Genomic DNA, 12,933 nt, shown 5'->3' on the forward strand with positions numbered 1-12,933 from the left:
TGAGAAGGAAAACGGTGTGAACAAGGGCAATTACAGCAGTAACTATCCATGACACACTACACAGAGCCAGCCAAGCATACCACAGATAGAATGAAAACACTTTTAAAGGCAAACATGATGTAAGCCAGGGCCAAAATGATCTAATTTATTATTCCATCACGAGTGATAAATGCTAATAACCTCTGTGTTTCACAAACCAGCCAGACAGCTTTCTTTTATGTATGCCTTGCTACATGCTTTTAAAGGAAACGAAGGGAAGAAGGTTTATGGAAAGAGGATGAAAAGCCTTTCTCATCTAAATTCCAATCTCTAATTTTTCAGCATATAATTGCTCTAGTTATTTTTCCACAGCTCACCACATCCACACACCTATGCAGCACAGGAGGCAGCAGGCAGGCTGTTAATCATCACAGCAAGGCACAGCCAGAGCTGCGGGGCTGCATCCCTGTGAGGGAGCTGAGGAGATTGAGATGTGACCTTCCTGGATCCACATTATCATTTTCAGATAAAAGTGTGAGAGTAATAAAGTTTTCATACAAGAAGTATTAGTTAAAAACCCCTCACTTCTGACCTGCTGTGGGCTGAAACCGTTCCCAGAGGCAGGATTTCAGTCCCAGGCACCCAGCCAGGGCTGACCCTGAACCCAGGAGTTCTCTTGCTGCAGCTGAGGCTCGGCACAGCCCTCTCTGGGTGTAAAGTTTAACACAGAAATATTGTCTGCACGTTACCCCAGCCCCCTGACAGACAGGAGGTCTCTCACAGGAGTGCAGCTCTGATCTATAATTGCAGCAACAGCACTGATAGGGAACCTGCATTGTTATGCTGTTGTTTACAATCCATGTCAAAAGAATAATTGTAACAAATACAGAGTCTTCTTAGGAAATTAAGATTTCTTATTTATTTGAGGGGGAAAAACAATGAAACTAAATTATTTTACTACTTACTGGCAAAGTCATCCTTGCTACATCACCTATTTTTAAAAGTCACATTTCATTCAATTAAGATTTCATACTGTTGACAAAATGATGCTGTCCAAAAAAATATTGTAATAGCTGCTATATACATGCCCATAAATAAACTGCAAGATTTTCAAGCTTCAAGAGACTGAGAACAGGAAGAGATTGTTTAAAGATTCATTTGAGCATTTCTTATTCAGTACATTTGCTGCATTCAGTACCAAGAAGAACACTTTGAATCAAACAAACAGAATGGGAATCGATGGCAACAGAACACATTTGTACTTTGAGGGATTTTCAGCAGCCCCATCCCCAGTGCAGTGAGATAAATTCAGTGCTCCCAACCTCCTGGGCCATGAACAAGATAAAACTGCTCCGTGCCCAGCCACGTCCTCCAGGTACAGCCAGGGATGAGGGGGGATCCTGCATCCACAGAGGATCTCAGGAGACACAGGAGGATCAATGCTCCTCACACAAAACACTTCCACGTCATCCAAAAGTGTAAAACCAAACACATTCTCATGCTTGTCTTATTTTTGGTGAACAATTTGGAAACAGAGCACACGTGGATGGAAACCTGCCTCAGCCCTTTGTACCAGTGCATTCCATCCCATCACTGGTACATCTTGGGTTTTATCCAAATAGACCTTGGGCAGTCACAAAATGACCAACACAGACAGGAGGAAATGCAAGTAATGAAAATTGTGCAGAGGGAGCACAATCAAAAATTAAGATTTAAAAAAAAAAAAAGCTTTTATATGTTGTCTGGTTCATTCACAGAACTTTGTGCTATAATACAATGATTAGAAGATAAATGATCGAGGAAGGTTTCAATCTATATTTGTGGTCACAGTGTAAAAAAACCAAAAGCAAACCAAAGAAACAAACCAAAACTAAAAGAACTCATATGCTCCAGTATAAAAAATATGATTAAATAGATTGTCTGCACACAATACAAACTGTGAGCACTGTTACCACAGCACTCTTCTATTCCATCTCCTCTGTACATTCCAAGGGCTCTGTCTACAGGGTCTTCTGGGGGGAAAAAAACATTTCCAGGCCAAGAAAAGCCCATCTATTTGCACAGCTGTAAGGCAGAGCAGTGCAGAAAAGGCCAGGAGAAAACCAGACACGAAAGCCAAAATAAAGACACAGCCATCTACATATTTAGCTTTTTCTGACCCTCTGTTTGGAGTTAGCTGTCATTGATTGGAGTTCTTTAGCATGAGGAATCACGAGGTTAAAGCCTATGGATTTCATGCCTGTGTGATGTGCAGTCCTGCTCTGTTCCAGCTGCAGAAATCCAGCACAGACCTGGTGAACTGAAATCATTTCTCTAGAATGTTTTGAGCTGTAAGCTCAACAAGCCTGGGTGGACTGGGCTTCCAGTTTGGGGATCACACCAACAGGTCCTGGCTAGGAAGGGGAGAAGGCAGGAAAAATTGGGCCAAGCTGAAACAGATCATTATTATTAGTGCAGGAAGGAAACATGGACAAAACTTGGTTTGGATCAAATAGAAATTAAATGCATTGAGTTTTTCTAAGCTTTCAATTCCATGTCTTTGGGATTAAATTCACTAAATTCAGTCAAAATTGATGGGTATTTCCTCTTCCCTAAAGATCAATTTACTTTCATTTTTCTTTTTGATAAATTTACTGTCCAATAGAAAATTTCCACTCTGCACATTAGAGTATAAATACCTTTTCTCTTGGAAACCAATAGCACATTCACCAGGAATTGTCTGAGCTGCTGAAGATACAAACATTTAATTAATGTTAAAAACCCCAGCACTGAAGAGCTTAGCAAACATGAGGTTGAGGATTTGCACATTTTGTGCCTGTTGCAGTGTTTGATAAAGAGTGTTTGATCCCAGGGGGAGCAGCCTGGTGATCCCTGATCAAACGAGGGAGAGCTGGGGACCAGGAGCTGTGGCTACAAAAATCCTGGAGCAAGGTCCTGAGAGCTCTGACCACTGCCAGGAGTTCAACTCTGCTTTGTCCAGGTCATGTTTGGCACAGCTGAGGTGCCCTGCCTCGTGCTCCAAACACCACTCTGAGAACCTGCAAAAAACACTGGGCAGAGGAAAAATCACAGTGGTTTTTTTCCTCTTTAAAGATACTTCCTAGCAGTACTAAAGCAGAAGCTTTAAATTTAAATTTAAACCCTAAATGCTGAGCAGGGTTTAAAACCACAAAAGAGACTGCAGAGACCTGTTTAAAAGCTGTCTGCAGGAAACAATACACGGATTATTTGCAGGCTGGCTGTCTTCACAGTGTATCAGCGTGTTACATCTCTGTGGCAGGAGTTCAGTGCCTCGAACGAGCAGAAACAGGAGGAAGGTCAGGCACAGCACCAGCTCTGGATCTGTAAAAGCCAGGGTGAGTTTGCAAGATGTGCTCTCTGGAGAGTGGCTGACTGCATCCCCAGGCTGCAGGAAAAGCAGGGAATGCTCTGTGTGGGAATGACAGCACACACGGAGCAGTGAGAGGTGCTGGGGGCTGCTGAGGGACAGCCACAGCCACTTCTGCCTCTGATGGTGGCAACAGGAAGATCTAAAATACCAGCAGCCCACATCCAGGAGATTTACACGGTACAGCTGCTGTTTATGTGTTTATCAGCTCTGCCAGTCCACACCCACCTTGGGAGTGGAGTAGCTGGAAGCTGCCTCTCCCTCGAGTCCTGCCTTCCTTGTAGCATTCAGATTAAACACCATACTACGTATTTTGAATCAACTTCACTTTGATAATTGCATTCTGTAAGGTAATAAATGTAAACAGAGAGAGCACAGCAAGTCTGGAATAGTCTCGTTACAACATCACAATGGGAAGCATTTCATTTGTGAGCATAAAAGTCCATCTTTTCAGAGGTATGTTGCTTTCCCTCAGTCCTGGGAGCTGGAATGATTCAGAGAGCAATAAGCCCTTCTTGCATACCAAGTGTTTTCATCATTGCTGACAAAACCATCCAGTGTATATTTGAGCTGGTTTTTTACAGATATTGCTAAGAGCCAAGTGCTAGAATGTGTTACAGTTTCGAAGGCAAGCAAGGAGGGCAGTTTAGTCAACAAAACAATATGGCAATTCCCAATTCATCAAGCAGTGTTTTAAAAACCCCAGTTTTCTACTGGCACGAGCAGTGAGAAAAAGCTGGTGGACACAGTGTCAGAGGTCCTGAATGTATGGCTTGATTTTCTCTGAGGAGCTCTGCTCCTGTCAGACCGCTGATAAATCAATGCGGTTCGCTGAGTCGCTGCTTTTATCCCAGGTGTTCAGCTTGGTGGGAGCTGTGCCTGGCCTGTTCCCAGTCATCTGGAAAATAAAATAGTATAGAAAATTGATTTATTTATTTTGCCAAGCCGCTCTTGCCTGGATGAAATAAAAGCTTGAAAGCATCTATTTACATTACAGTGTTGTCACAGGGTTTTGAGAGCATATGCCATAAAAGATTTTTAAACAGTTATTGCCAGGATCTAAGCTGATTGGCAACGATCACTTAATAATACCTATCACTTCAGATGTCTGGTTCCTTATAAAAACAAATGTCTTCTGTCTCAGTCTAAGCAGAGCTAGGAAAGGATATTCATGTGTTAAGAGTAAGAATGCCCTATCAGAGCAATACATTGCCAAAATGCTGCTGGAATCAGAAGTGCACTGCAATTGGTGGGAATAGCCTTATTGAACCATATCCAGAGCTCATAAAGCTGTGTTTGCTTTCATTTGATAGCTTCCCAGAATGCAGAGTTTTGTCCTTTGCTTTCAGAACAGATTTTGGAGCTGCAACTTCTTCCACCTGTCCACACCTTGCACGAGGTTGGTGCTAAAAACACCCACGGGCCTGCTCTGTTCTTTCCAACAGAATTTAATGTGCAACACTCTCTAATACAAAAGGGGAGGGGAAAAGAGCAGTACTTACAATGTCTGAATTGAAGGGCTTCACGTTGATGTTGCGTGCTGAGCTGCTGGTGAGGGACCAGACCTTGGTTTTGTGCTTAAAGGCAGCTCGGACCTTTGGCAAAAACATGAAACCAGTAGAAATGGTTGTGTTTATTTTCACAGGTGCAGCCTGCAATCATTTTCCCTTTTTCCTTCCCCCACACAAATGTCATGTGCCATTAAAGAACAACCAATCCACCCCTGCACTTCCCTTTGTCCTCATGGGCTTTTCTCTGGGACACTTTCCCATTTTGCAGAGGCTGGAGCAGGAGGTGCCTGGGCAGGGAGGGCAGCACAGCCCTGGCACATCCAGTGCCACCAGAACAGAGCAGCTGTAAACAGTCATTTCATGGGGCTGCATGCAGCTCCCGAGAGATGGAGCAATGCTCTTCACCCAGTGACCATCAGCTGCAGAAAGGACAGAGGGTGACACAAGTGGGTGAGATCTGTCAAGGATTAATGGCTGGAAGTGACTGACCAGTGTTAGGTGTGGAGATCAAGGACAGTTTTTCAGATAATCTTGGCCCATTCTCCAGGGATTCTTTATAATACCTGTGCGTTTCTGCTCTGGGAATAAAGCCCTTTTTACCCAGCCACTTCTACACCCAGTCTATGTTTCTTTACAATATCTGAGTTTTATTTCTCAGAAAGAAATTCTCAAGAAGAATCCCCACTTTAGCTAAAGGAGTATTTTAGATATTCACAGCCTATGAGGGAGCCAGAAAGACCTGCACTCCAAAAATGACAGCTGACATCAGCTATGTATAAACTGGTTTTTAAGGATATAAATTCTGAAAAGTTTCTGAATTTAATTTCACATGAGGTTCCTGAAAAAATGACAGCAATTCAAATATTTATACTAGATATAAAACATTTGAAATCTGAAGATTTCTAAGCCTGGGGGAGAATAGAATAAAGAAATATTTTTCCTCCCTACCTTTAACCTGCCTGCCTAATTTTAGTTGATTTCAGTAAAGATCAGGAGTTTCACAGTCAGACCTCACTCTTGAAGCTGATTTTGGCAGAGATCACATCAGTGAACGCTGTGAGATGGAAAAGGTTGGCAGCCAGTAATAAATGATAATTTCTCTGTGGAAGAGCTGGAGTAGCAGAGGAAGCAGCAGCAGGCTGGGGCAGAGCTGCTCAGCCACAGCCAGGAAAAAGAAATGTGGAGGAGCAAAGCTGGGAGGGTCTCCCTGAGCATTGCCCTGGCAAATGGCTCTCACAAAACCATTGCTTGGCAGTAAAACTTGCTGCTGAGCATTTTCTGCTGTCTGCCACAGGAGGAGAGGATGCTCCAAGCCAAATTTACATCAGCCTTGTCTTGGCTTTATCCCAGTTGCTCTAATGCAGTCTTAAGGCAAAAAGATTCCTCAGTCCCCTGTGAAAACCTGAACTTCCCGCCAAGAAAAATACCTGGAATATCTTCTGCTCAGTTTGCTTTCCCATTAAGGACTGCATGAGCAACATCCAGAAGTATGTTTTGCTGAGAATAATGTTTATTTTCCTCTCTGGAACTGCAGCTGGAGCAGAACCCCCCAGCAGGGACTGCCAGAGCAAGTCCTGCTCCCCCTTTTCAAGGATCTCGTCCTCCAGTGCAGCCCCTGCAGCTCTCAGGACAGATTTCTCCTGACTCCTGAACTGCTCCTCTTATCTTTCTTCTGTTTCAAACCTTTCTTATGCTAATTACAACAAATGGCAAGCATGGGTAAAAACGCTGCAAGTCACAAAGCCAGAACAGTCATGGATTAATTAAAAGAAAAAGGAAATCAGTGACATAGCAGGCAATGATAATGAAGAAAGTCTGATCTTGCTTCACACTTAGGTTCTTTGACTCTGGTAACACCAAATCTGTTAACACCGTTTGGTTACATACCTCTGAGTTCAGAAGGCAGTGAAACAGGAACATGAAAAATCCCTGAAAATGGAAAAAAAGGAGAAGGGTGAGGTCTGGCTGTGAAAAATTAAATGCAATGATGTGTTTCCCTCAGCATTGTACAGAACAGGCATCAGGCAGCTGGAGCCCTATAAATACCTGAGTGACTAAACCAGGATGTGCCAAGTGGAACTGGAGAAACCTGCAGCATCAGGTTACTGTGGGGCTGGTCTGGAGCCATCCCTGTGAAAAACACCTCCTAAACTTTACTAAAGGTAAAATCGGGCTGAAAATATGCAAAAATCCTTGTTTCATGACAAGAAGAGAACTTTTTGTTTGTGGTTGCAAAGAGCAAGGAGAGGGAAATGCTCTTAGGGAAACACCAGGTCAGGATTTTTCAGATTAGAAAAGCAAGGTATTAACATGAAGAATTTTAATGGCTCAATTTGTCTTTGTGCTTTTAGTCCAATGCAAAGTGAAAAGGTCTCATCCCTTTCCCTCACAAAGCAGGTTTATTTGTCTGGTGGTAGCATTCAGCAGCAAGAACCCAGTTTCACTGTTTTTGTGTCCATAGTTGTTTCCAAGACAAGAAAGGATCTACATGAGATTGGTTTTCCTTCCTCTGTTTGGGAAAGAGCTGTAACACGCCTGGAGGGTTATGCCTCTGCTGAAATCCTGCTTAAAGCTAAGCACATGTTAAATTCCTCCTTGGACAGAGCTGTTTTTCTGGATTGGTGTGCCAGGAAGATGAGGGTTGAGATTCCTGCCTGCAGGAGCTCGGCACAGCTCGGGGAACAGCTCCACTTTGGATCTTTCCCATAAACTTCTGTTTACTTTTATTTGGTCTCAGTAATGAAGCCTCAAATTAGCACTGAAAAATTGGCCTGGTATCTACTGAAGAATCCTGCCTGTGGTACACAGTGCTGGAAGAATGAATTCCATTTCATTTCTGAAGCTCAGTGCTGTCTCATTTATTTAATTATTGCTGCTGGAAACACTAAGGAGTGGGATACAAGTTCTGTTCAAACAAAGACAAGCAATTGCCAGCACTCTGTGCTTAGCACAAACTTAAAAGACAGAGGAAGGAACACAGAATGAAATGCAATAAGCATAAACATGTGAAAACATTGCTAATGATCCTTTTAATTGGATCTCAGAAGCACTTCTGTAGCCATAAATTTTCCCCCCAGGTACTTACTTGTAGTGAATTAAAAACAGCAAATATATACTGAAATACTAAAGCGTGGGCATTGACAGCCAAAATGCCAAAGATCCACGAGCTCCCCAGGATTGGTAAGAGAACAGCCACGGCTTTAGCTGTTAATCTGTAAGAGAAAATAGGAAATGGGGACACCATTAAAGAAATGTCAGCCTCCTCACCAAGGACTTTATCAATTATGTTCTGGCAGCAGGGCAGCAGGGGGAACTCTTCTTTACCGTGAAATTCTTCTAAGGGACAAGACTTTAATTATTTTTTCATCTGTGAAAAGGGGGATAAGAGAACATTGGTATGACACAGGATAAGTACAGATGGTGAGTCAGGAACTGAGGGAGCAGGGAAAGAGATCTGAGAGATGGCCATGAAATCCTGCAGTTGTATCTTCAGTTTACAGAGATGTGTCACTGTGAGTGGGGAGCCCAGGGCAGGAGTCCAAGATCACCCCACATCACGACACAGGTCACAGCAAACCACATGTATTCATGGTCTGTCCACTCTGGAACCACCAAAACTCTCATCAGCCCACAGGAAAGGCTTTCCTGCCTTGGAGACACTGCTAAGGGGAGCCCAGAGCAGTTCCACCCCCGAGGAGGAGCTGGTGAACCCTCGCACAGCCGGGCATTTCCAGGGACAGACATCACAGGACAGCCCCCTCCTCCTGCCCACTCACAACAATTCACAGAACGACACAAAAAGCACAGAGAAGGGACCAGGCCCCACTTGAAACGTGCCAGGAAGGCAGATTTAATCCCAGCTTACAAAACTCCTGTTGTAGCCTGTGGGATTCCTGCACATCTATCAAAATATCAAAATATCAAAAATATCAGTGAATTCAGCCTTGGTACAGTTACAGACTGAGAAGCCCAGGGGCAGTAAAGAAACAGGGGTAGTGAGAAATGAAAAGGCAGCTCCTGCTTGGTAAAGCAATGTTGTTTTCAGAAATGATCAGATCTCTATTTAGATGGAAGCCTATGCAAGGGGAAAAGCTGTTTCAGGGAGATGAATGTCCTGCTTGTGCCCCTCGTAGAGATTAAAGCACACATGGAGAGAAATGCAGAGCTGCCTGACAGGAGACTGCTTGTAATTACAGCAAACACAAAACAAATGAGAATTTTGTACAACACAATTCAATGAAGAAATCTTTTAATTAAACTTAGAGACAAGATGTCTTCATTTCAGTGACCTGAGCACACACTTCATTATATCCTCAACTGAAAGTGTATCCTGAAGTTTATAGGCAAATCTGGAATGGGGAAGCATCTGGAACTTTTTTCTGTTCTGGTTTGGGGTTTTTTTTCTGTATTGATTCATATCTCTGTATGCTCAGCCATGAATATTCCTGCACAATTCAATGTAATTCTTCAAGGAGTTTTTTCAGTCAAAAAATGAAGGAATATCTTACAGCTTGAGGTCCTATTTAAATTTTAAAATGCATTTTAAAAGATTCAATTTTAAAACAACTGATTCAGGTTTATTTTTGTGAATCGAGGATGCTTTGAGGTTTTTTCCTGATAGGATTAAAGCTCCTCCCCAAGCCCCAGGATGAAATGTGCTGCCCTGGGGAGCTGCCCTGGACTTTGTGCAGAGCCCTCGGTGTCCTGGGGAAATGTTCAGGAGCAGCAGGGATGGATCAGCTCCAGCCAGGGTCCCTCAGGCTTTGGGGGTCCCCGAGGGCAGGGATTGGCACCCCCAGCACAGCTGCAGGTGTAAAACTGCCTTCAGCACAAACCCCACCTGTCTTATTCTCTTCTGTCCTCACTCGCTCTGGTTTCATGAAATTTTCAGTTTGGAATATGATTTTCCCCAACTATTTTGCTGCCAAAAACTGTTTTCTTTGTTTCCCTTTGAGTCAGAGCATTAAAGGCTTCATCTGATTTGTAGTTGGGTGCAGAATAGATTAAATTTCAATATTTTCAATATTTTCAAAACCATTCTTACAGTTTGGGTTTTCAGAAGCTTTTAACATTGCAAATTACTCATACAGTTTTAAAATCACATTTTAATAAAGATGGCTCTTTATTAAGCCCAGAGTTCAGCACATGTGCAGCAGAATTCCACAGCTAAAATGAAAATACAATCCAGATGTGGGATTTTCCATGCAAATGTATAAATGTTTCACGTAAACTCATTTAGAAAAGCAGCCATGTGAAGGTGAAATTCATTTACGACTCTTGAGGGTCTGCTCTGCCTATGATTCCCTTAAATATCATTAAGGCTTTTTTGAATTTTCACCTAGTTATTGCATAGCTTTCTATGCTTACATGCTTGGATTTCATCCTATGTAGGAAATTATTAATTCAAGATGTTTATGAGCTTTGCCTACCAATCAAAGGACCCAGCTCGACGGTTCCTGGTGCTCTTTTATCTTCTCCCACTCACCCCTCCCCTTCCTACCCTTATTCCATTTTAATCTTTGAACTTTAAAAAAGAAAAATGCTAACTGTAAAATGCTGCTTCAGAATGCCATTAAGGTAGCAAGGTTAAAAAAATCCTAGAAATACAAAAGTTAATGTTCCACTAGGTACATTAATTCTGACACACTGCACATACTTTATATTTTTTTTTATTCCCGTTTTTCTTTGCTACATGAATATTTTAGTAGATTAGTTCTAGTAGACTGAGATACAGAGCACAATCAAATAGACGTTGTTTTTGGAGAAGGAGCACTTCCCCACGCATGACTTAAATTGTGCAACCTAAAAAAAATATTCATTAGCATCAATGGAGCTTTATATTGTCCATAAACCTGGGGACATGGAGCAATAATTCGGGGTAGGGGCTGGGCTCACTCTGCACATGCTGTGGCTCAGCCCTACCACGACTTCATAAACCTTACTAGAGGCTTTCTTCTTGTGCCCAGATGTGTCAGGAAACAGAACAGCCACCTGAATTTCTCCTGCGTGCCCCTTCTCATGCTCTGGCCTTGGCAGTTAACAGCCTGGCTCTCACATACACTTTCCAAAGCTCAGGTATTGTCACTTTTCTGCTGCCCAGCAGCTCCAAGCTGGGTGAGATTTTGTCTCTGTGCATCTAAAAACACTGAAGGATCCAAGCTGGGTGAGATTTTGTCTCTGTGCATCTAAAAACACTGAAGGATCAGTCCTGGAACTAAACAAATCCAGCACAGAATCTCTCTTCTACTGTTACATTTTGCCAAGTTATTTTTTTTTAGGTATATACCTGTCATTACTTAGCTTCTGGAAAACACAAAAAATACTTGGAGTCTGATTAAATTTTTATATCTCGAGAATATGGAAAAGCCTTTGGATATGATTGGCTGTGCAGAGCCTGGCTGTCAGCTCAGCCCATGTTTGGGGCTGTTCAGCTCTGCCCCAGCCCCAGAACCCTCCTTAGCTGGGCTCAGCCAGAGCAGGGCAGTGTCACCATCCTGTGTCCCAGGCTGTCCCACGGAGCTGTCCCCTCCTGCCCCCTCACCCTGCACCCTCCAGCTCAGAGCCACAGCCCAGCTATTGGAAAATCCTCAATTCATTTTTCAGATGCACCTCTGGCAAGAGCAGCATTAACTTTCTCCGTTAATTGCTGAGCTGCCCATTTATCATCCACTCAGCCTTTCAATCTCCAGTTGAAAAAACCCATTTTTCTTCCCTTTTCCTGTTCTTAGGGTTGAATTCTGTTTCCTGCAAAGTAAAACCTGCTCACTAGAGATCTTCTCACATCCAGATCTCTTCAGCTGGCCTTTTTCAGTTGCTTTTGTTTCATCCCTCACTTCAGGACGGGATTTTGATGTCTTCAGTGTATCTTGCTGGGAGAGGCTGTCAGGCAGCATTTGAACCCGGCTGAAATCAATCAACAGGGGAAGTTTCCGAGATGGATAATTGCCTTAGCTGTTCTGCAGCCCTGGTGTGCAAGGAGCACAGGCTCCAGCACCTCTGAGAGGTTTTTCATTACCAGCATCATCTAAAATCATTGCACAGTTACTGGAGCTACCAGGGACACTTTTCCAGGAGCACAGTTGGGCCTTCCAGGTTTATTTTATTTTATTTGCAGTTGGAATGCTCAGCTGTGAGTGCTCCCTTTGCCTCGGTTAATCTCTGCCCTGCTCTTGCCCTGTCGATATTTACCCCAGCACACTGACACCTTACAAGAAAGAAATTTCACTGCTTGCAGAAAGAAAACTTTATTACTTCTGTGAAGGGGACCCCTAATTCACAAATCAATTTTATTGGTTCTATATGGAGCACAAATCCTTTTAAGACTTCTGACATCCACTTCTCTGTCATGATGCCTGCTGAAGTAAGAACTAAATTCAGACCTATAAGCCAAGGTTATATAATCATTGGAGGAAATACTGTAAGAAAAAGCAGAATTCCTTCACAGAACAAGACAGTTTGACAGATCAGGTCTTTTAACTGAAGTTTCTCTCTTGTTTCTTGGGCTCCTCTCTAGTCACTTCCAGCAGTACCCTTTGTGTTTTATGTAAAAATAAATAAATCCCCAAACCTGTGACTAACATTTCAGACTCCTGGCTGAAAAAAAGTCAATGTAATTTCAGTTTCCCATTTGTTACAAGTGACATTTACTCGTCCCTAAGCTGGAAGTTGGGGAGACGCTGGGAAACCACGAGTAGCAATTGTGACTGTGAATGAAAGTGATTTTCACAGGAGGCCAACACACAGCCCTGGTGTCCTCACTGCCATCCCTGCTGAGCCCTGACCCTGCTGCTCACTGTGCCACCCACAGCTCACTCCTTACTCCAAGGAGCAAAACCAGGAGCTGCAGGTGCTGAGCTGCCACCAACACCAAAAGGACAAATGGCAGAATAATGGTGGCAGCTCATGTATTTGATGGAACCAGGCAGCAAACGGCAGAAAAACCACAAAACAACCTTGAGGGCTGCGGAAGAGCCACTGAGCCCATCTGGGATCCAGAGGAACGAGCTCCCTTCTGCTCCTCAGGAAGAAAACTCCTCTTGTGCCAGAGGAATGGCC

At 43.2% G+C, this 12,933-nt stretch overlaps 1 protein-coding gene across 2 annotated transcripts in view; it reads right to left on the reverse strand.

Annotated features, from left to right (window-relative positions):
• Positions 1-872: 872 nt before the first annotated feature.
• Positions 873-12,933, reverse strand: part of ADGRD1 (adhesion G protein-coupled receptor D1) — a 118,847-nt gene continuing 106,786 nt past the window's right edge. For both annotated transcript variants that reach the window (XM_015644390.1, XM_019008401.1), the window contains 4 exons: positions 7,964-8,090; positions 6,766-6,807; positions 4,870-4,962; positions 873-4,265 (listed from right to left, as the gene is read on the reverse strand). In XM_015644390.1, coding sequence (XP_015499876.1) covers positions 4,170-4,265; positions 4,870-4,962; positions 6,766-6,807; positions 7,964-8,090 — 358 coding nt within the window. In that variant the 3' untranslated portion in view covers positions 873-4,169. The remainder of the gene's footprint in view (positions 4,266-4,869; positions 4,963-6,765; positions 6,808-7,963; positions 8,091-12,933) is intronic.

The sequence above is a fragment of the Parus major genome, chromosome 15 (genome assembly GCF_001522545.3).
Source record: "Parus major isolate Abel chromosome 15, Parus_major1.1, whole genome shotgun sequence".
NCBI classification, from domain to species: domain Eukaryota; kingdom Metazoa; phylum Chordata; class Aves; order Passeriformes; family Paridae; genus Parus; species Parus major.